The sequence below is a fragment of the Delphinapterus leucas genome, chromosome 11 (assembly GCF_059928025.1).
Source record: "Delphinapterus leucas isolate spDelLeu-1000000601 "Yukka" chromosome 11, BTC_Dleu_Yukka2, whole genome shotgun sequence".
Classification (NCBI taxonomy): Eukaryota; Metazoa; Chordata; class Mammalia; order Artiodactyla; family Monodontidae; genus Delphinapterus; species Delphinapterus leucas.
In genome coordinates, this window is record NC_143139.1 from 22,328,576 (window position 1) to 22,349,812 (window position 21,237).

At 41.6% G+C, this 21,237-nt stretch overlaps 1 protein-coding gene across 1 annotated transcript in view; it reads right to left on the reverse strand.

Moving 5' to 3' along the window:
• Window positions 1-6,960: 6,960 nt before the first annotated feature.
• TM7SF3 (transmembrane 7 superfamily member 3) overlaps window positions 6,961-21,237 on the reverse strand; it is a 36,305-nt gene continuing 22,028 nt past the window's right edge. Inside the window, exons 6-12 of the mRNA XM_022577823.3 lie at window positions 20,038-20,215; window positions 15,073-15,159; window positions 13,445-13,525; window positions 12,655-12,807; window positions 9,811-9,908; window positions 8,888-9,050; window positions 6,961-7,615 (exon numbers count right to left, since the gene is read on the reverse strand). Of these exons, the coding sequence (XP_022433531.1) occupies window positions 7,353-7,615; window positions 8,888-9,050; window positions 9,811-9,908; window positions 12,655-12,807; window positions 13,445-13,525; window positions 15,073-15,159; window positions 20,038-20,215 (1,023 nt within the window). The 3' untranslated portion in view covers window positions 6,961-7,352. The remainder of the gene's footprint in view (window positions 7,616-8,887; window positions 9,051-9,810; window positions 9,909-12,654; window positions 12,808-13,444; window positions 13,526-15,072; window positions 15,160-20,037; window positions 20,216-21,237) is intronic.

Here is a 21,237-nt window from a genome sequence, read left to right on the forward strand (position 1 = left end):
CACAGTGCGTAGACTCACATTCAGAAGCGACCTCTTTGACCTGAGTAGTGAAACCAGAAAGCCATCCAGTCACGGCAGCCGCTCCGTCTGTGCATATACCGACACAAAGTGACCAATTCAGTTTTCCTGATATGTAATCAATCGTTCAAAGACTTGAATAGTTCTGCAGCTGTGGTGTTGGCTGGCAACAAAAGTGCACGTAACATATCCTCATGCACATCCTCCTGAAAAATATATCGCACAAAAGCGAGTATTGTTGCCTTGTTTTCAACATCGGTAGACTCGTCAGCCTGGAGTACCACGGTGACTCATTAATCCTCTCTAACAACTGCTCCTCAGTATCCTCTGCTGTTTCATCAATTCGTCTAATTATGGTGCTAGCCTCTCCTAAAAGTTCATGACAAATGTCCTTAGCAGCAGGCAGGATCAACTCTTCACCAATACTAAGGGCTTCTCAGCTTTAGCAATGCGGTTAGCCACTAAGACTGATGCTGTCAGTGCAGACACGTTTGATGAAGTGGTGGCCTTCAATAATTGCTTCTGTTCTTTGTGTTCACGGTTCGTTTTTGAGAAACTCCAAAGGCTTGTCTTTTAATGCAGGGTGCTTGGTCTCCATGTGGTGAAGCCGTTTTGAAGGTTCCATGGCTTCGTTGGATAGCTGGTTGCCACATATTATACAAAGCGGGCTTGGAGAATGTGAATCACCTGTTGCAGTGAACCCGTGATTTAAGTAGGACTCTTGGTATTTTCTTTTAAATGCAGCTTTCTTTCTTTTTGTTGGCAGTCTTGGAGCCTTCTGCTGTCTCATCATTGTGTCTTTCCCCTTTTCAAAGAAGCTCTCCAGCGACGTTTGGTTTTTACTCATTTTGGCGAGGGTTAGCTTGTGGGCTTACCAAAACTGTGACTGAGAGAAGTGCGCAGTGTGGGAAAGAGGCACGGATGGAAGTAGTAAATAAAATAATGGGTGGGCCACGCACGGACTAAAATACGTGTCGGATTCTGACTTAAAGCCTGCCCCCAGATGCAGCTTAATTGTCACTTGCCACTCACTGATAGGGTTCTGAAATGAGTCTGCAAGCAATTGATTTATTGTGGTCTCTGTGCAGTCAGACCTCTCTGTTAATGCTAACCTGTATTTGCAGCCGCTCCCCAGCGCTAGCATCACCGCCTCAGCTCCACCTCAGATCATCAGGCATTAGATTCTCATAAGGAGCGCACAACCTAGATCCCTCACACGCGCAGTTCACAGTAGGGTTCCCGCTCCTATGAGAATCTAACGCCGCCGCGGATCTGACAGGAGGCGGAGCTCAGGCGGTAATGCGAGCGATGGGGAGCGGCTGTAAATAGAGATGAAGCTGCGCTTGCTTACCCGCTGCTCACCTCCTGCTGTGCGGCCCGGTTCCTAACAGGCCATGGACTGGTACCAGTCCGTGGCCCAGGGCTTGGGTACCCCTGCCCTAGAACCTTAGGCCCGGCCCTAATGATACATATATTTTAGTCATTTTAAGGAATTTTGATACACGGATGGTCTCCAAATGAGACAGCTAGTTTACTTTAAAAAGTTGAGAACTGGTTCAATTCCTGAAAACACAGCCCATGGAGAATGGGGGAGCCAAGGCAAGCTTAGTAATGTGTCTCGCTTGCTTATTGCAGCTGCATTCATCTTCTTATCCTCTAGCCCTTTCCTCAAAGCTCCCAGATCATCCATCCTGCACCATGAGTGCAGGCAGGCCAAGCACATTCAAGCTAGTCTGGGAGAGAGAATCCATTACAGGAGGAGCCATGAGAACCTCATGTGAGACAGAATAGGCCTTTTCACCCTTAAGGACTTCAAAAAGAAAAAAATTGTGGCCATTCTTTAACCTCCTTCCAGGGGAAGGCATTCACCCTTAGGGGCAGTAGAGTCAGGTATATTATTATACTCGTATATATAGACTCTGGAATAGAAAGAATGATTCTGAGGGCCACAGCTTGTGGATCACTCAAGTTCTGACCTACCTGCCAGGGAATGATTGTTAAATTCTAGAGTCTTGGAAGGAATGGGAAAAGAAAGGTAAATAAAGAGGTAAGGTGTGCTCTGTGCAGTTCTGTAGTACAGTTAAAATTTAATGAGGAAGAGAAGACTGACAATAAAAACGGAACTACCATATAATCCAGCAATCGCACTTCTGTATATCCAAAAAAAACCAAAAACAGGATATTGAAAATTTATCTGTACTCCCAAGTTTACTTCAGCTGCAGCATTATTCACAATAGCCAAGATAGGGAAACAATCTAAGTGTCCTTCAACGGATGAATGGATAAAGATGTTGCATTTGTATACAACTGAATATTATTCAGCCATGGGAAAGAAGGAATTTCCGCCATTTGTGACAACATGGATGGACGATGAGAGCGTTATGCTTAGTGAGATAAGTCAGCAGAGAAAGACAAACACTATGATATCACTCATCCATGTGATCTAATAACGCCAAACTCCTACTAACAGAGGGCGGAATGGTAGCTACCAGGGGCTGCGGGTAGGGGAACTGGGGAGATGTTTAAAGGTATGTACTTACAACTAGAAGATAAATACATTCTGGAGATCTAATGTCCAGCATAGTGATTATAGTCAACAGTATTGTATTATAAACTTCAAAGTTGCTAATAAACTAAATCTTAGCTGTTCTCACCACAAAAAAAAGAAATAATTATGTGACATGATAAGAGATGTTAGTTAATGCTGTGATGATAATCATAATATATAAATGTATTAAATCAACACGTGGTACACCTTCAACTTATAGAATGTTGATATGTCAATTACTACTCGATTTTAAAGAAAACAAAACAAAACCTGACAATGTCCTGGTCTGGATCAACTGCTCAAAATGTCTGAAGCTGAGAATAGGAGAGCTGATTCCCACCAAGCACCAAAATGAAGGGCTATAATGACTGGTGGGCATACAAGTGAGACTCCACTGGGGCACCTCCCAAGTGAGAAGGGAAGGCCTCCAGGCTTTTGTTGGTGCTTTTCCTCCACTACATGGAATGCACTGAGCCTCCTTCTGGTCCTGCTCTTCCTCCAAATCTCCACTTAAGTGTCACTTCCTGGGCTTCCCTGGTGGCGCAGTGGTTGAGAGTCCACCTGCCGATGCAGAGGACACGGGTTCGTGCCCTGGTCCGGGAAGATCCCACATGCCACGGAGCGGCTGGGCCCGTGAGCCATGGCCGCTGAGCCTGCGTGTCCGGAGCCTGTGCTCTGCAACGGGAGAGGCCACAGCAGGGAGAGGCCCGCGTACCGCAAAAAAAAAAAAAACGCAAAAAAAAAAAAAAAAAAAAAGTCACTTCCTCAAGGAATTCTTCCCTGGCATCTCAGATTCCACCCCCAATTCCACTGTAGATTTTCATTGCATATTGTTACTTCTTCTGTAACTATTTTAGTATCTGTCTCACTTATCACACTCTAAGCCCTGAAGCAGGGACCAGGCCTGTATTGTTTGTCATCTTCTTCTAGGCCCCAAGGCAATGCCTGGCATTTAGGAACTCAACAAAATATTGAGTGAATGGGTGAAGGTGAGATCGAAATCAGACTATTATCATTCACTGTATTACGGTTATTAAAATTCTGCCCCTGGTGCTGATGTAGCTTCATACAGGACTGCCAGCCTCCCCCATGTAATGATTACGGCGTAGTCCCTGGTAAGCCCAAGTTTCCACTAAACTTGAGCCCCTCTTTACCTCAATTTCATAAAGAGTGGTCCTTGCAAACGTAGTGGCCAAAGTACCCAGGTGTCTTTCAATCAACCATCAGGATAAAAGGACTTGTAAAGTGTACTAGTCTGCTAGGGCCGCCATAACAAAATACCACAGACTGGGTGGCTTAACAACAGAATCTTTCTCACAGTTCTGGAGGCTGGAAGTCCAAGATCAAGGCTGATTTCTTCTGAGGCCTCTCTCCTCTGCTGGCAGATGGCCACCTTCTCACTGTGTCCTCACACGTACTTTGCCCCAGGGTCTCTGTATGTTCTAATCTTTTTGTAAAGACACTACTGAGATTAGATAAGGGCTCACCCTAATGGCCTCATTTTAACTTAATTATCTCTTTAATAAAGCCCTCTCTCCAAATATAGTCACATATTGAAGTACTGGGAGGTGAGGGCTTCAACGTATGAATTGGGAGGGGGGAACACAACTCAGCCCATATCAAAAAGGAAAACACAGGTAGCCTCCCTCCCAAGAAGGGCTGTAGCACAATGGGAAAGCCTCCACCCAGTTCTCAGGAGATTAGCCAAGAATTCTGGGGTTTTAATGAAGGTTAATAACAGGTATCAAGTACATCATCAAGGAGTGAACTTTATACCAAAAAATTCTTTACAAATGCTGCTGTGGAGAAATACGGATATTGGAAATTTTAAGTATCTATCATGTACTTTGTAATGAACAGGAAATGGTCCACGACCACAGAGAATTAACTTGGAAAAACATGTTTTCACTGTGTAAAATTAATAACTCCCCAAAAGTAGAGATCATGGCAATATTAGGAGCATAGGCGCTTCCTACCAATTCACCAGCAGAAAACTGAAAATAATCAATGAATTACATTTTCATTATGATAGAGTATAAAGCACATTTGGATAGGGAATTCTCAAATTTTGGTCTGGGCACTATTATTTGATAACTGTGACTTCATATAATTTACTCCTTGGTTAAGAATTTCCTCAGGTATAAAATAACATGATAACATGTTAAGATCAGTTAACATTATCTCTGAAGTTCACTCCTGGTCTAATATTCTAGCAATTTCTTTGTTAGCATCAGTTTTCTATCCCAATTTATATAGAACTCAACTGGTCTATAGCACCAGTTAGCTGCTGTGGTTTGGCAACCTAGTAGCTAATCTACAATAGGCTAATCAGAACCAAAACATTTAAATAGTAGAGCCAAGTTTCCAGCAACACTATTTTTCTTGTTTGACACAACTGAAGTACTAAAGACACCAACACAAACTAATGCATTAAAGACATCAGCTTTCCTTTTAACAAAAGATATAACTTTTTTTTTTTTTTTTTTTTTTTTTTTTTGCGGTACGCGGGCCTCCCACTGTTGTGGCCTCTCCCGTTGCGGAGCACAGGCTCCGGGCACGCAGGCTCAGCGGCCATGGCTCACGGACCCAGCCGCTCCGCGGCATGTGGGATCTTCCCGGACCGGGGCACAAACCCGCGTCCCCTGCATCGGCAGGCGGACTCTCAACCACTGCGCCACCAGGGAAGCCCCAAAGGATATAACTTTTAACACATTATCCCATATTTTGTTCATTTCCTATCATTCCATTTATACTTAAACTGATTTTTTTTAATAAAGAATGGTTTGTCCAGATTAAATAATTTTGTTTTTATAGCTGTGAAACCGTCCTCTCATGTCTTGTTACTTTGGTACAAAAATACAGTTGGTAAAAAATTTTACAGGAATTTTATAATAATGAGACTTCTTAGCATTTTTTCAAAATAGGTATTTATTATTAAAAAATTATACGAACTGACTTATTACTCACAAAAAAAAAATTATCATGAAAAATTTTAAACAATACGTCTCCCCTCTCCAAGAAAGTGTGTTTTGTCTTTATACTCTTTACTGTCAGTGCATTTTGATGGTATAGGAAAAAATTCACACATATTCCATATAACTTTGTTAGAATTTACAACAATACAGCAGAATCCAGAATCCCTACAGCGAATTATTAAGAAAACACATTTTTTCTTCAAGTTTAAGTGTTTTTGAGGTTATATAAACAGTGAAGATTACAAAATAAATAGTAAACAAACACCTGTGTATAATTTTTCAATGCAAGAAATGATTAGTCATACATTTTTCATTTTGTTTCAACCTTACCGGAACACTTTTAAGAGCGAAAGTTGAAAATTTTCCAGTTACCCGAAACTTCAGAAACCTACTGTCCATTGAAAACCTCTGAAAAGCAGCATCGTTTAAACAGCGGTTAACTTACAAATGGGAATGCAACAACCACAACCGACCTCAAGGCCACTCAGGCACGTCAGAGTCCCCAGCTCTAAATGCAAGGCAGAACCTCCTCGGCAGAGGCTCTGACAGTTAAAAGGCCGTGAGGAGAAGGGATGCAGCCCAGGGCATCGGGCGCTTTCTCGTGGTGGAACAAAGTCAAAACTGAAGGGACTCTCCTTACAGAGTCCAAGTCACTGAAAGCAGCTCTATTAAACACCTGAGTCCTTTCTGACGCCCTCCTCAGCGCTTTACAACACGGACAGGACAAACAAAGGCTTCATGCACAGATTTTCTGAAACTGTGCCAATGCTCTAACAACTAATTTAGCAGAAAGAACTACAAAATGCAAATTTTTTAAAGGTTTCCCTATTAATGGGATTATGGATGAAGCTAGGAGCCAATCTGTCTCCTAAAAATAAAACAATTCATACGTCATCGAATGCAGTTTCAATTAGAGATCAGCTGTCAACACTATTTTAAAAGGTCTTGAAAGAAAAACAAAAAGGCCATTTTTTAATCTGGAATATAAATAAATCATCCATATAAAAGCTCTATTATCTATATAAATGGAGCTACTTTCAAATAATTGGAATAATTTAGCTATTTAAAATACCATTTTAAGCAATAAAAGGCAAAGACGAGGGGTACCTACTAAACTATATACTTAAAAAATGATCGATACAGTAAATATGTATTTTACCATAAACAAAAGAAGGGTACTTTTTGATAATATATAATACTAAGAAAGATGCAACTAAGTAATCAGACTGCTATTAGTAAGAAAATAAGTTAGTTTTCCCTGTTTTGTACTCTGAAGTTCAAAGGCCCAGTTTCAAATTCCCAAAGCTCCAAACACAGTGACAAATAAAAGTTCAATCCAACCCTTAAATTAAACCACTCTCCGTGCCCTGGCCCCCGAGTTTGGACAGACTCAGGTGACAGAATTGTTCAAGGTGTTATAAAAAAAAAAACAAAAACGCCAGGGCTTTACAAGAGAACCACTGTTTTCAAGTTCCTTTTTTTTTTTTAAGTGTATCTATTTAGTGGAATAAGTTGACATATATTTATAAACCAAAAGGTAATTCCTTACGTATTTTATAATAAGGAAGAACCTCCCTACCACCAACTTTTTGGCCATCTTTCTCCCTCTCACTTAGAATTACTGTCATCTCCCTGGTATACCCTTACCCTGTATCAATAAGGAGACCACAATACTGTACAAAGCACGGACACAGAAGCTGGTTTCTTAGCAGACTTGCCCCAGAGACTGCTGAAGCAGCAAGGCAGCAACACCCAATCTGAGGCAGTACCTGGGTTGTACTTCAAGATTGCACTGACCAAGCCCTCCGCATCTACAGAAGCAGGGGCGTTCTTTCACCAGCTGGCTGTTCCTTCTGAAAGAGCTCTTTGATCTGGGCTAATCGGCCGTAGAGCCTCTCTCTCAGTGGAGGGATGTGGTAGCTGGGGTCCAAGATGTTCGTCACTCTGCGCTCACGCTCTCGCTTCCATAACTTGTATGGGTGGGGAGGGAAAAACGGTTGCCCTCTTTCTCTTCGAATCTGTAACGTAATTCCACTTACAGCCAGCATGCCCCATACTGCCAGGATAATAAAGTCTAAAGAATGGTAGAGAAGCACAGTTTGAACTCTTGTATTTTAAAACCTAACACAGATCGAAGACAACATTTCATAGCCTCAATCTGTATCATCTTTTCTCAGTTAATATTAGACTTTCTGGTAAGTTTGTCCAAACATACGTGTATTTCCTCACCAGCCAAGGAATAAGTGAGGAAGCTATGGTCTTACATTTTAAAATAGGAGTTTCCAATTACCGGCATTTGAAAGTCCAGACAGGTTGTAAAGGAATCAGTTGTTTGGATCCTTGGCATTCCAATATTTTATGACTAGTGCCCACAGACACAGCTGTTTGTTGTTTGCTGTGTTTCTCCAGAGGTGGGGGGGGGGGGAAAGGCAGTGATCTCACAAATGTACATCATTGGAACGTCATGATGCTCTTTTTTGCCATCCCACCCTATATGGGACCCCACCCCACTCATATAGAATGGATACAGAAGTGCATGAAAAGATTCAACAAATTGTACTGAGCTTCTAGCAGAAGACTTGGCAAAATACTGTCAAACTTCCAAGACATGTGGATTTCAAGGTCTTTACCATCAACCTCTTAAAGAATGAGGGCAGGTTCAGGATAGCAGAGGGAAAGAAGTGCCCTTAAATATTCATAACAATCACAATGGTGCTTATATATCTTCAATTCTAAGACCTGCTTTTCCATCCTCGCTATTCTAACATTTCTGAAACCAACATATCTTATAATCTTTGTGAACATTTAATTTAGTAGTCATATTTTTCAAAAAGTTAATGGAAAATCTTTAATGGGTAGACTCTTACAATTGAGGAAAAATACAGCTACTGATTGAAAACCACTTTCACTTTGATTAGCAAATTACGTGCTTCTTTATAGGAGGAAAACAAGGGAATAGCTTAAAAATATCAGGTTGTCGTTCTCACCCCTCACCCCACCCCAACTCAAAAGGTGCCAAACAGCTTTATTCTCAGCATTTTTCTTACAACTGGGAATTGACCAGATAAACTTTAGTAATCCTGGCTTAGAAATTTCTTAATAAAGTTCATTTACTAGATATTTAGAAGTATGGCTTTCAGCCACCTTACAAATTTAAATTCTTCATTCCTATGATCGTAAGTTATTAACACAGGGCTCTTATAGCATTTGGATGGTGTGAATTTCCACCTTTTGTCCAGTTAACCTTCTTTCAATCTTTCAATCTGGTTACCAAGAGTTCTTGTTAGCACAGGTGGGCCAGTATTCCTATCTGACTATCACTTGGTTCTTGGATTTAGAGTCTTACCATTCGTTTGAAAAGGCACATTTATGAAAGCTCTGCGGAAATCCACGTGGAGCACTCTCTTCAGTACATTCAAAGTGATGTAGGAAAGGCTTGTGTACAAGTAACTGTCAACGGCCAAGACCACCGAATAGGAGCCAATGAATCCACAACTCAGTATGTTCAGCTGTGGAAGAGCAGAAGCGTTTAGGCGGCACCTCTGGTAGAACAATAATAGTTTTTAACTAATCACTTCTCCCTCAGAGCATGTGAAGAGAGACCAAGTCTTACAGCTGAATAAAGGTTACCTGAAAATATAAACTGAAAACAATCTTCAACACCTACAGTTGGTAAAACAGTTTCCCTCATCATAGAAAATATCTTCCCTGTGAAAGAACTTCAACAATAAATTCTAATTAGATTAAGAACCATTCTTCTGGAGAGACGGCTGAAATGAACAATCCGGCAGATTATTGCATTACTGTAAGCCCTACGTTCTCTGCTTCTGCTGTTAAAGGAGGGATGACCTGCACCACTTGATGGAAAAAACATCGTAACTAGGTAATGGTAACTAGAACTTCTCTTGCTTTCATAGTAACAAGGCTATTTAAAAGCCAATCATCTGGGGCTTCCCTGGTGGCACAGTGGTTGAGAGTCCGCCTGCTGATGCAGGGGACGCGGGTTCGTGCCCCGGTCCGGGAAGATCCCACATGCCGCGGAGCAGCTGGGCCCATGAGACATGGCCGCTGAGCCTGCGCGTCTGGAGCCTGTGCTCCGCAACGGGAGAGGCCACAACAGTGAGAGGCCCGTGTACCGCAAAAAAAAAAAAAAAAAAAAAATCAGTCATCTGATACAGATAATCAGACAGCTCTCTCTGGTGAATAAAAATGCAAAACAACTGAAGGCCCAGGACAATAGGATGAATAAACTGACCGGATGACACTTACTATTCTTAGGCAGCCCATGAAAACCACTGGAATGAGAATAGCTATACAAGAGAAGGTCACCCAGAACACTGAGTCATCACGGAAAATCTTTAGGTTTCCTGGAAAAGCAAAAAGAAATCAAGAGTAAACAACAGGTTCACCAAGTTAAATTTCATTTTCTCAACGTGTGAACATAGACGCACATCGAAGATTTAATTTAACAACCAGGGAATATGTCGGCAATTAGATATGAACTGACTTTTTTCATTTAACTGTCAATACAATCCCCTTTGAAGGGAGTGTCCTAAGAAGGTAGAGGGGTGGGAGGAAAATCAAGCAGGTAAATGCTCTGCATTTATTACCAGGATAATTTAGAAGAGGCTGGACTAGTCCAAGCTCTTCCATTTACCAGCTGTGATGCTGGGCCTCAGTTTCCTAACCCATAAGATGAGATGGTTGAACTACTTCATCCCCAAGCTTCAAATCGTCCCTTCTAGCTACAAATTTCTATGATTCCATGATTTTGTACTGCAAAGTAAAAAATGTAAGTGGCATTCAGAGTTAACCATATGAACTCCCATATAAGCAGCAAAATCGATTTAATAGGGTTTTAAAAAAATATATATATATATATATATATATATGAATTTGCACCCACTCTTATTAAGGAGACACTCACCCTAAATGTCCTTAAGCAATGAGATAGTTCATACATTAACTACCAAAAATAAGATAGTTCAATACATCAACTACAGACAATTCTAACCCATCATCCCTCCATCCTCTAAGCATTAACAAAAAGGGAGGAAGCTCATTAAGTAGTATTTGATTTAGCACTTCTAGAGTAGAGCTCTGAATCTGCATTTTCAACAGACATCCCTGGGAACCTGTCATTTAGTCAAATCTAAACAATGCTACTTTCCAGGTAGATAAAAAGCTACCTGTGGTGGGGGGGGGTGGGGCGGGCTGTGGAAATGAACTCGGCTATAGGTTTGCTAAAATCAGAACAAAGGGTCTTGGAATGGTCAGTAAACACACAGGTCACCAATTCTCTCTGATCTTAAAAGAAAGAATCTTTAGAGAGCCAACTGCACTCAATGTCCTGTGTTCTCAAGAGCTGACGGCCTCAAGAGACAGGCATTCTTTTTTTTTTTGAGACAGCTATTCTTATAGCTAACATTTTCATCGCCTTTAATCTGATATTATTATATAAGAACTAAACATTGTCACAAGAAGGAAATAGCCTAATACTTTTTTTTTTTTTTTTTTTTTTTTTGGTGGTACGCGGGCCTCTCACTGTTGTGACCTCTCCCGTTGCGGAGCACAGGCTCCGGACGCGCAGGCTCAGCGGCCATGGCTCACGGGCCCAGCCGCTCTGCGGCATGTGCGATCCTCCCGGACCGGGGCACGAACCCGTGTCCCCTGCATCGGCAGGCGGACTCTCAACCACTGCGCCACCAGGGAAGCCCGCCTAATACTTTTGAATGTAGATACTCCCTTTTTTTTCTTAATTGAAATATAGTTGATTTACAATGTTGTGTTAGTTTCAGGTGTATAGCAAAAGTGATTCAGTTATACACACACACATACACATATATATATTCTTTTTTGGATTCTTTTCCATTATAGGTTATTACAAGATATTGAATATAGTTCCCATGGTATATAGTAGGGCCTTGTTGTTTATCTATTTTAAATATAGTAGTGTGTAGATACTCCTTTTTTTTGCATTTTTGACAACAAACAAGAAATGTTAAGTTATTGTACAACTGCAAAATGAAGGGAAACAGAATGGGGCACCCCAAAATGTGCCCCTTTGGCATGAGCTGAAAGGCAATCAAGACCCAGCAGATTCAGAAAACCTTTTCTTTCCCTTAACTGCCTAAAAGAATTTAGATCAGGGGCCTGGCCCAGAACGAAAGCAATTACCAGAGATAACTTTTAATCTGAAAGACTTACCTGCATGGCAAACACCTGCTCTTCTTATAATGTTCCTGTAAACTGCCCTCCTCCCCTTTGAAGCCCCAGACTCCATTCCATTTCTTAGCTCGGGATGGCAGATAAGCCTCAACTGCTTGACCGCCTTTGAGGCCTATATTTGTATGGGACTCCAGTGGCACGAAATTAAATCTGTTTTTCTCCTATTGATCTGTCTTATGTCAATTTAATTATTAGAGCAGCCAAAGAACACAGAAGGGTAGAAGGAAAATTTTTCCTCCCCTACAAAAGGAAGTTAACTTACAAGCTAACTAGATTTTAAAAATTGATAGAAATTGAATAACTTAAAAAAATCCCCAGAACCATCCCTTTGCTACTGTCCTAGGATGACTACAAGTAGGTACTTCGGGAATACTCGGGGTTTGGCAAAGGGTGGGAGCAGAGGTTAGGGGTAAAGAGAAGACAGGGGACAAAGCACCAGGCTCCTCAGCTCAGCTGCCATCAGAGCAGCACCAAGTTTATCTGTGGGGTGTATCAGGCTTCTGCTTAAAATTCACTTGAAGAAAGAGTTCCAGGGTTTAACAAATGAAAAACGAAAACCACTATTCTGCCATATATAAAGAATCCCCTTTACCTCCCTTAATTTCAACTAACAGAAACACACACCCACACTGCCCTTATCATGACAAATAGATACAAAGCTACCTCCAAAAACATTCTAGAATTATCTATACAGAGCGCCTTTGAGGAGAGAGGGATTCTTACTGGTACTGACCCTCCCCAAAGTGCCACATTATCAGTGCAAATTTCCAGAACTCTAAGGAGAGGCCCCAAATCCCTGACGAGGGGATATGTGTACTAGAGAGCTGAATTGAACTCTTTAAACAGTGAACTGAACACACATGACATGAGTTACACATCTCCTACCCAGTGGAGTGAAGAAAGTCACTGATGAGACGAGGAACCCCAGCACTAGTCCAACACACAGCATGCAGAGCACAAGGATTCCAAATCGCCACCAAGCAGCTACCAAGAAAATCCCACCGACACTTCCGGCAACGGCTGTCAGAACCAGGCGGACTGCACAGGGAGAGAGGATGAACAGTTAGATCAGAGGAAGCTTTTCCAACCGCACCCTTAGACACACTATACCATTACCAGTGCCAGCCTAGCCTTTCTCTGGGTCAGGCACCGAAGGCGCATCAGTGGTGCAGTGAAACCGGCATGGGGAGGCCCTCTCTAGGGAGGGCCCGGTCTGAGGCTGGAAACCAGCCGGGGAGCTAAACCTCCAAGGACTAGTGACAGGCATGGCTTCGTACAACCTATAATTGGGGCAGAGGAAGGAGGGGTGACAAGCATTCTGTTCAATGTGACAAGGAAGGAGGGGCTGTGTTTGTTTTAAGGTAAAGAAAATCTTAACACTCTGATTGCTGTAAATGTCATATGGTCAATATACCACACAGCTGGAACACAGGTTTATAATCAATATGGCCCTTCATTTCCCTCAGTACCAAGGAATTCACCATGTAGATTAAAAACCCGGGAGAGATGGTCTGAGGAGTAGTTTAGAAAAGATGTGTAGAGCACAGGTGGCCAGTTATTTTACACACATAAGAGGATATCACACACAATACTGGTCAAACTGTAGAAGGAAAGGTGGGTGTAAACGGTGCCTTCCTTTTGGAACACTCAATCAAACGATATTATTTTCACTTACCATCATACTTAATAGGTGTCAGTCTTGTAATCAGTATATAAAAGAAGAATCCCATGAAGATAAAGCCTATAAAGAATAGTTCTAGTAGCAAACGACCAAGGAAGGAAAAAAAACAAAAGCTACAGTTAGTAAATGCAATTTAAATGTCTAATCTACAAATACATGCTTCAGTTCCCAGAATTTACACATGAGGGCATTCAGAGAAGAGAAATAATTATCTAAAAGGCAGGAAAGATTCAGAAGTCACTGGGAGTAAATATTATCATTAAATGGGTACAAATTCAAGTATTAACTATTGGATACATTTTCTTGTATATAGGTCAATTTCAATTGGTCAGTTAATTGTTAATTTCATAGCTCATTTTAATATATTTATACTTCCTACTTAAAACAAAAATAGTACTTCTGTCATTGTGTCTGATCTGAAATTACACACTAGATTTCAATTCATTACATGAGCAAGAATACAATTTGAAAGGTTAAAAAAAAAATATTCCAAAGCAAAATGTGACTTTTATGTCTTCTTTTAAGTCATCCTTTCCTGTTTAGGATGAACATCAACCATTGTCTTTATCTATAAAAAACCTAGTAATATCTTTGGGACCTTGCATACAGCTTAACAATTAAATTCTGTATTATAGAATCATTCTACACTTTGAGAAATTAAATATTCTTCACAATATTCTCTTCTCAATCAACAAAAAGAGTATAGTAATGGAGGGAAAGGAGTTGCTGCTTCAAACAATTTATTAAAGCAAGTTTGAAGAGTTTTATAAGATCAAGATTATGTTTACTATCCCCTTGATGCTCATTATACTGCCTGTTAATGAATTATATAAGGTTTTGTTTTTTTGTTTTTTTTTTAGTAACTGCAAACATTATATAAAAGTCAGCCCAGGGCTTCCCTGGTGACGTAGTGGTTGAGAGTCCGCCTGCCGACGCGGGGGACACGGGTTCGTGCCCCGGTCTGGGAAGATCCCACATGCCGCGGAGCGGGTGGGCCCGTGAGCCACGGCCGCTGGGCCTGCGCGTCTGGAGCCTGTGCTCCACAGCGGGAGAGGCCACAGCAGTGAGAGGCCCGCGTACCGCAAAAAAAAAAAAAAAAAAAGTCAGCCCGATGAATTCAAATCAATTCAATGAGCACAATTCATATTCTACTTCCTCACTGGGTTTCACCGAGCAGACTGTGGAGTTCCCATTTGCTGTCTGAACCTCCCAGGGTTGTGCAGACATTTCGACCTCCCTGTACTGTACACTGCAGCCTGATTTATACGAAACCATGTCGATCACCACCACCAAAATCCACATATATTTTTACATAGACGTCCTGATTTCTAATTAGTAATCTTTGGTCAACTAGTCAATCTAGCAATTGAAGTTTTGATGCACAAATCAAATTTTATTCCCCTCTTAATAAGAGAAGGTTGCATTCCATTGCTGAGAAAAGAGAAAAAATCAAAATGCATTGTAATTCAGTAGAATCTTTACTAAAAGACCCCAGCTACAAATCGATAAAGATAGTGGAGGTAGCCAGTTGCTTACTCTCCTTACAGGTCATAAATTCCCCAGCAGCATTTCAGAAAAAAGACCACAAGGCATGTAAATAGCAACTATATTAGACAAAATACCTGTTTTCCAGAATCTGTGTCCAAAGAAACAGATGAAGAGACCAAGCAGGGCAAAAAGAGTGAAGAACACTTTGGTAGATACTCTTCCTAAAAATAATGAAAACTGAGTGCATAATACATCGAATTTGATACTTTGAATCAATATAGAACAAAGCTTCATGAAAAAAAGCAAAGTGAACTGACAATAATTTATTCCATACGCGTATTACTTATTTTAAAAACATCTTTGCCACCCCTAATGACTTACTCTATGTGGGCAGTGAATACCAATGGTCGCTGGTGTCACAAAAAGAGAGGTCAGACAACACTGCTTCCTGATGAAGGTCTGCAATGCTACTCACGACACATTTGGGGGAGGGGATGGGGGAGAAGTGGGAAAGGAGGAGGAGAGAGACCATGCCTAAAACAAATAACTGTTTCTTCACAAATAAACTACAAGAAAAAAAGGAGGGTCGGGGGAGGGAGAACGATGGCTTAAAGGGGATTTAAGACACACATCAACTAAAAACAATGTGCAGACCTCATCTGAAACCTGATTCAAACAAACAAAACTGTGAAAAACAATTAAGAAGCCTGGGAAAATGTAAACACTGGCTGTTAATCTGATGCTATTAAGGAATTATCTTCAATATTTTTCATTGAGACTTGTGCTAATGATACTGTGGCCATATATTTTTAAAAACAGCACTTATCTTTAAGATATACATATTGTACTAAAATTTCGTAAGCAAAATGACCATTAGGGACCCACTCTAAAAGAATCCAGTGAAGGAGGGGGCCACAGGGACGCAGGTGGGTGTATAACTGCAACAGGATAACGGCCATGAATCAAAATTGCTAAGGCGGGATAATGATATATGGAGGCTCACTGAAGTTTTCCATCACAAAAGATTTTAACCAAAACTCACATTAAATTAAAGAAGATGTATTATTCTATAAGTAACACATGAACAAATTACTACCAATCTTCTCAATTATACATGTTGCTTTGGATAAACATGTAGTGTAATAACTAATGATGAAGCACAATATGCTCCCTGATGCCGAAGAATCCAAACCCTGTGATCCTCAATCGGCACAAACTTAAATAGAAAAAACAGGATTCGAAAGACAAGCCCTATTGAAGGGAAAAACAGATCCACTAAATTCACCACCATCATGACACCTTTGAGATAAACACAAGAAAGTCTTCCCCGAACTAAAAACAAAAACAAAGCACCTACGCAAACTCATGTGAAGTGTTACAAACTGACCACAAGTAAAAACACATAAAAGGGGCTTCCCTGGTGGCGCAGTGGTTGAGAATCTGCCTGCCAGTGCAGGGGACACGGGTTCGAGCCCTGGTCTGGGAGGATCCCACATGCCACGGAGCAACTAGGCCCGTGAGCCACAACTACTGAGCCTGCGCGCCTGGAGCCTGTGCTCTGCAACAAGAGAGGCCGTGATAGTGAGAGGCCTGCGCACCGCGATGAAGAGTGGCCCCCGCTTGCCACAACTAGAGAAAGCCCTCGCACAGAAACAAAGACCCAACACAGCAAAAATAAATTAATTAATTAAAAACAAAAGTACCAATGCCACCGTGGATGTGAGGATTAAATCAGTCAATGCTTTAAAAAAAAAACAAACACATACACATACACACATAAAATACTTGAGTGTTCAGATGGATACCATGAAGACCTACATTTAGATAAGGAACACAAGACAGAAGACCACCATTTGCAGGGCATAAAATATACCTACATATCAGTTTCTCTGAGAATGAAGAGCTCAAAAGAAAGATGAAATGAGAGTTACTGCAACATCCTGCTTATTTCAGACCTGCGGCTGACAGCAGTTCTACGATTCAATCCTTAGAGCAAAAACATGCAGTTCAGTGGGATAATTTTTTTCAAGTGAAAATCTAGCGGAAGTTTCCAGCAAGTGGTGCAGTCACCAAAGACAGCAACCCAAGAAAAACTGGCACACACAGTTAGATATGTTCCTCCAGGACATTAGACAGCAGAGAGGAACTAAGTAGAATCTCGGATCACAGTACCAGGAAGGAAGGAGAGAAAAAGTTAAACATAGAAGTAAAGCCCAAGAGGAGAGATTTCATAAGTAGAATCTAGAGACAACACAAGGTACGAATTCTGGGGAAAATGAAGACAAAGGGGTGAGTGGGAGGGGAAGACACAGGGGAGCCAGTGTTTAGTGTTTTTAATCATGACGGAATCACTATAGCTATGACAGAGGCCAAGGTTTTAATTAAAAGGCAATGTGGGGCTTCCCTGGTGGTGAGGTGGTTGAGAGTCCGCCTGCTAATGCAGGAGACACAGGTTCGAGCCCTGGCCTGGGAAGATCCCACATGCCGCGGAGCAACTGGGCCCGTGAGCCACAACTACTGAGCCTGCGCATCTGGAGCCTGTGCTCCGCGCAACAAGGGAGGCCGCGACAGTGAGAGGCACGCGCACCGCGATGAAGAGTGGCCCCCCGCTCGCCGCAACTAGAGAAAGCCCTCACGCAGAAACGAAGACCCAACACAGCCAAAAATAAATAAATAAATTTAAAAAAATTAAAAAAGAAAAAGAAAGGCAACGTGGGTCCATCCGCCCTACTCCAAGCTCAGGAAAGGCATCCTAGTGTCCATTGAGCTCGAAGACAAAAGCCACAGAACCCAACTCTGAGCTGGAGGAACAGTAGGATGGGACCTTTCCCTCCCCTCCGCCTAATGTGGAAAGACAGGTCCCAGGGCTCACTCTCATTAGGAGGGGCCCTGGTGCAAAGAGTTTGAGGGAAAGGAAACGGAGGAACCCAGACAAGATACAGCCCATCAGTCAACAACGCAGAACTTATATCTGCCTGGTCTCTTGCATTGTATCTCTCAAGGATCTTGTGCGTGGCAGTGGAAGACTGGGCAGGATACAGAAGACAGCAAACATTAAACCCTGGCTTGAACCCAACCGACAGACTTCATTCTTTAGAGCAAAACTCCTTGAAAGAGTTGTTTGAACTCTTTCCAATTTCTTTCCTATTTGTTCTTGAACATACTCGAGTCAGGCTACCCTGAAATGCTCTCACTGGCACCTGTGGCCTCCATGTTGCTAAATCCAATGGTCATTTTCCAGTCTCTTTCTCAGCTGCCCTGTCAGCAGCCTCTGACCCAGGTGATCACTGTCTCTTCCTCTAAACACTTTCTTCTCTTAGCTACAAAAAACACTTTCCTTTTACCAATCTGGTTGCTCCTTCTCAGTCTCCTTGGTGAGATCTTCTTCAATTTCCTGATCTCAATAATCATTGGAGCACGCAGGGCTCAGTCCTTAGACCCCCTCCCTCTGCTACAGCTATAAACATAAAAGGAATGATAAACATGGAAAAATGCCATTTGGCAACCGGCTGGTAATAAATGTTTCAGGCAAAGCTCACCAGATGCTAAAGCCAGCAGTGAAGAGTTTGAGAAACGACTATTTACCTGTACTCAAAGTATCTCCCCAAAAGATACTTAAAGGGGAAAATAGTTACTACACAGAGGAGAAACCTGGCCGACACTCCTAACCAAGTAATCAGGGTTACTACCGCCAGTAACGGAAAACACAGCTATCAGGTGCCTCTAGAGAAGGACACATCATCACTTCTTTTGTTTACCTACAAACATTCATAATCTGAACTTAGTCACAAGGAAACATCAGATAAACCCAAACTGAGGATGTTCTACAAAAATAAATAAGCTGTACTCCTCAAAAAGGTAAAGGTTTTGAAAGACAAAAACAGACTAAGAAATTGTGCCAGATGCAGGAAGATAAAAGAGACAGTTTAATGCAACACGTGATCATGAAGTGGACCCTCGACCAGAAAATACATTTTTCTTCTGGTTATAAGGGACATTGGTGGAGTAACTAGTGAAATTTGATAACATCTGTAGGTTAAATAACAGTACTATATCAATGTTACTTTTGTGATTTGATAGTTTTACTAGTTACATAAGGAAATAAATAGAAACATTTAAGGGCCAAAGGGTCTCTAGGTCTGCAACTTGCTCTCAAATGCTTCAGGAAAAAAATGTATATATATGTGTACATAGAGAGAAAGAATAAAAAGCAAACAGCGTAACGTGGTAACTAACATCTGAGGACCATTGGTGAAGACTATGCAGAATTCTCTGAACCATTTCTGCATCTTTTCTGTGAAACTGTTTCAAAATAAGATGCTAAACACACATAAACAGAAAGATCTTACAGCAGCCCCACTGCCAGCGCCCTCTCTCTCCTGGACACTATGATGATCAATCTCCCTATTTCTGCTCTTGCCCTTGATTTTTCTCAAACAAAACAAAACAAAGCGGCCAGAGTGATCCCATTGAAACACGAATCAGCACCATCTGCTCAAGCTCTCCAATGCCTTTTCATTGCTCTCAGAATAAAAGCTATAGTCCAAACTGGGACCTGCGAGGCCGCCCGCTCCAGCAGCCACACGAGGCAGGCTCGCAGCTGAGGGCCTCTGCGCTGGCTGTCCCCTCGGCCTGGCACCCCCCGCCACTGCCCCCCCCCCCCCGTGACACGTCCATGGCTCCCTGCCTCGCCCTGGGTCTTTATCCTAATGCTACCTGTTCAGCAAGGACTTCCCGAGCCATGCTTTCTCAAATTCTCTCGCCCTCACTGGTTATCTCCCTTTCCCACTTAATTCTTGCTTCTTTACCCTCGTTATGTATCTCACATACGATATATTTCACAAATGTATCTTGTGAAAGATACATTTTCCCACTAAGATGCAGGCTGCAGGAGGGCTAGTATTTTGTCTGTTTTGTCCACTGCTCTATCCCAGTGCCTAGAACAGAGAGTGGAGTAACTGGACGGGCTCAGGAGGCATGTGCTGAATGCATGAATGAATGAGACAAAAGCACTTCTAAATATCCTTAAGTTCTGTACTAGTTGATAAAGATCCGCAAAGCCAAAGAAGAATTTTCACAGTTGAAATCCACATACTCACCAAGGGAAGAACAATTATCCTCCCCTGCCTCAAAGCTGCAAGCGTACGTGTGAGCAGGGACGTAAGCTGCAGACGTATTTAGAAATGGATCCCTAACGATGACGTTGTAAATGACACCTTGTCCCCGGAGGGAGGAGAAAGAAACACTTGTCTTATCATCAGCTGTTAGGGTAACCACCTGAAGCCAAAAATAATGCATGATTAGTGTTTAGATTAAAAAAAGCAAACCCCTTTTCTCCACAGCCTCTCCAGCATTTATTGTTTGTAGATTTTTTGATGGTGGCCATTGTGACCAGTGTGAGGTGGTATCTCACTGCAGCTCTGATCTGCATTTCTCTAATAATTAGTGATGTTGAGCATCTTTTCATGTGCCTCTTGGCCATCGGCATGTCTTCTTGCACTGTTGGTGGGAAAGTAAATCGATACAGCTACTATGGAGAACAGTATGGAGGTTCCTTAAAAAACTAAAAACAGAACTACCATATGACCCAGCAATCCTACTACTGGACATATACACTGAGAAAACCATAATTCAAAAGACTCATGCACCCCAATGTTCATTGCAGCATTATTTACAATAGCCAGGATATGGAGGCAACCTAAATGTCCATCAACAGATGAATGGATAAAGAAGATGTGGTACATATATACAATGGAATATTACTCAGCCATAAAAAGGAACGGAATTGGGTCATTTGTAGAGATGTGGATGGACCTAGAGTCTGTCATACAGAGTGAAGTAAGTCAGAAAGAGAAAAACAAATATCTCATATTAATGCATATATGTGGAATCTAGAAAAATGGTATAGATGATCTTATTTGTAAAGCAGAAATAGAGACACAGATGTAGAAAACAAACATATGGATACCAAGGGGGAAGGGGGGGGATGAATTGGGAGATTGGGATTGACATATATACACTACTGATGCTGTGTATAAAATAGATAACTAATGAGAACCTACTGTATAGCACAGGGAACTCTACTCTATGCTCTGTGGTGACCTAAATGAGAAGGAAATCCAAAAAAGAGGGGATATATGTATACGTATAGCTGATTCACTTTGCTGTAAAGTAGAAACCAACACAACACTGTAAAGCAACTATACTCCAATAAAAATTAATTTAAAAAAAACCCCACAAGCTTTTCTATTATAACCCCACCTACTTGTGCTATTAAATTCTAATATGAAAGTACAATT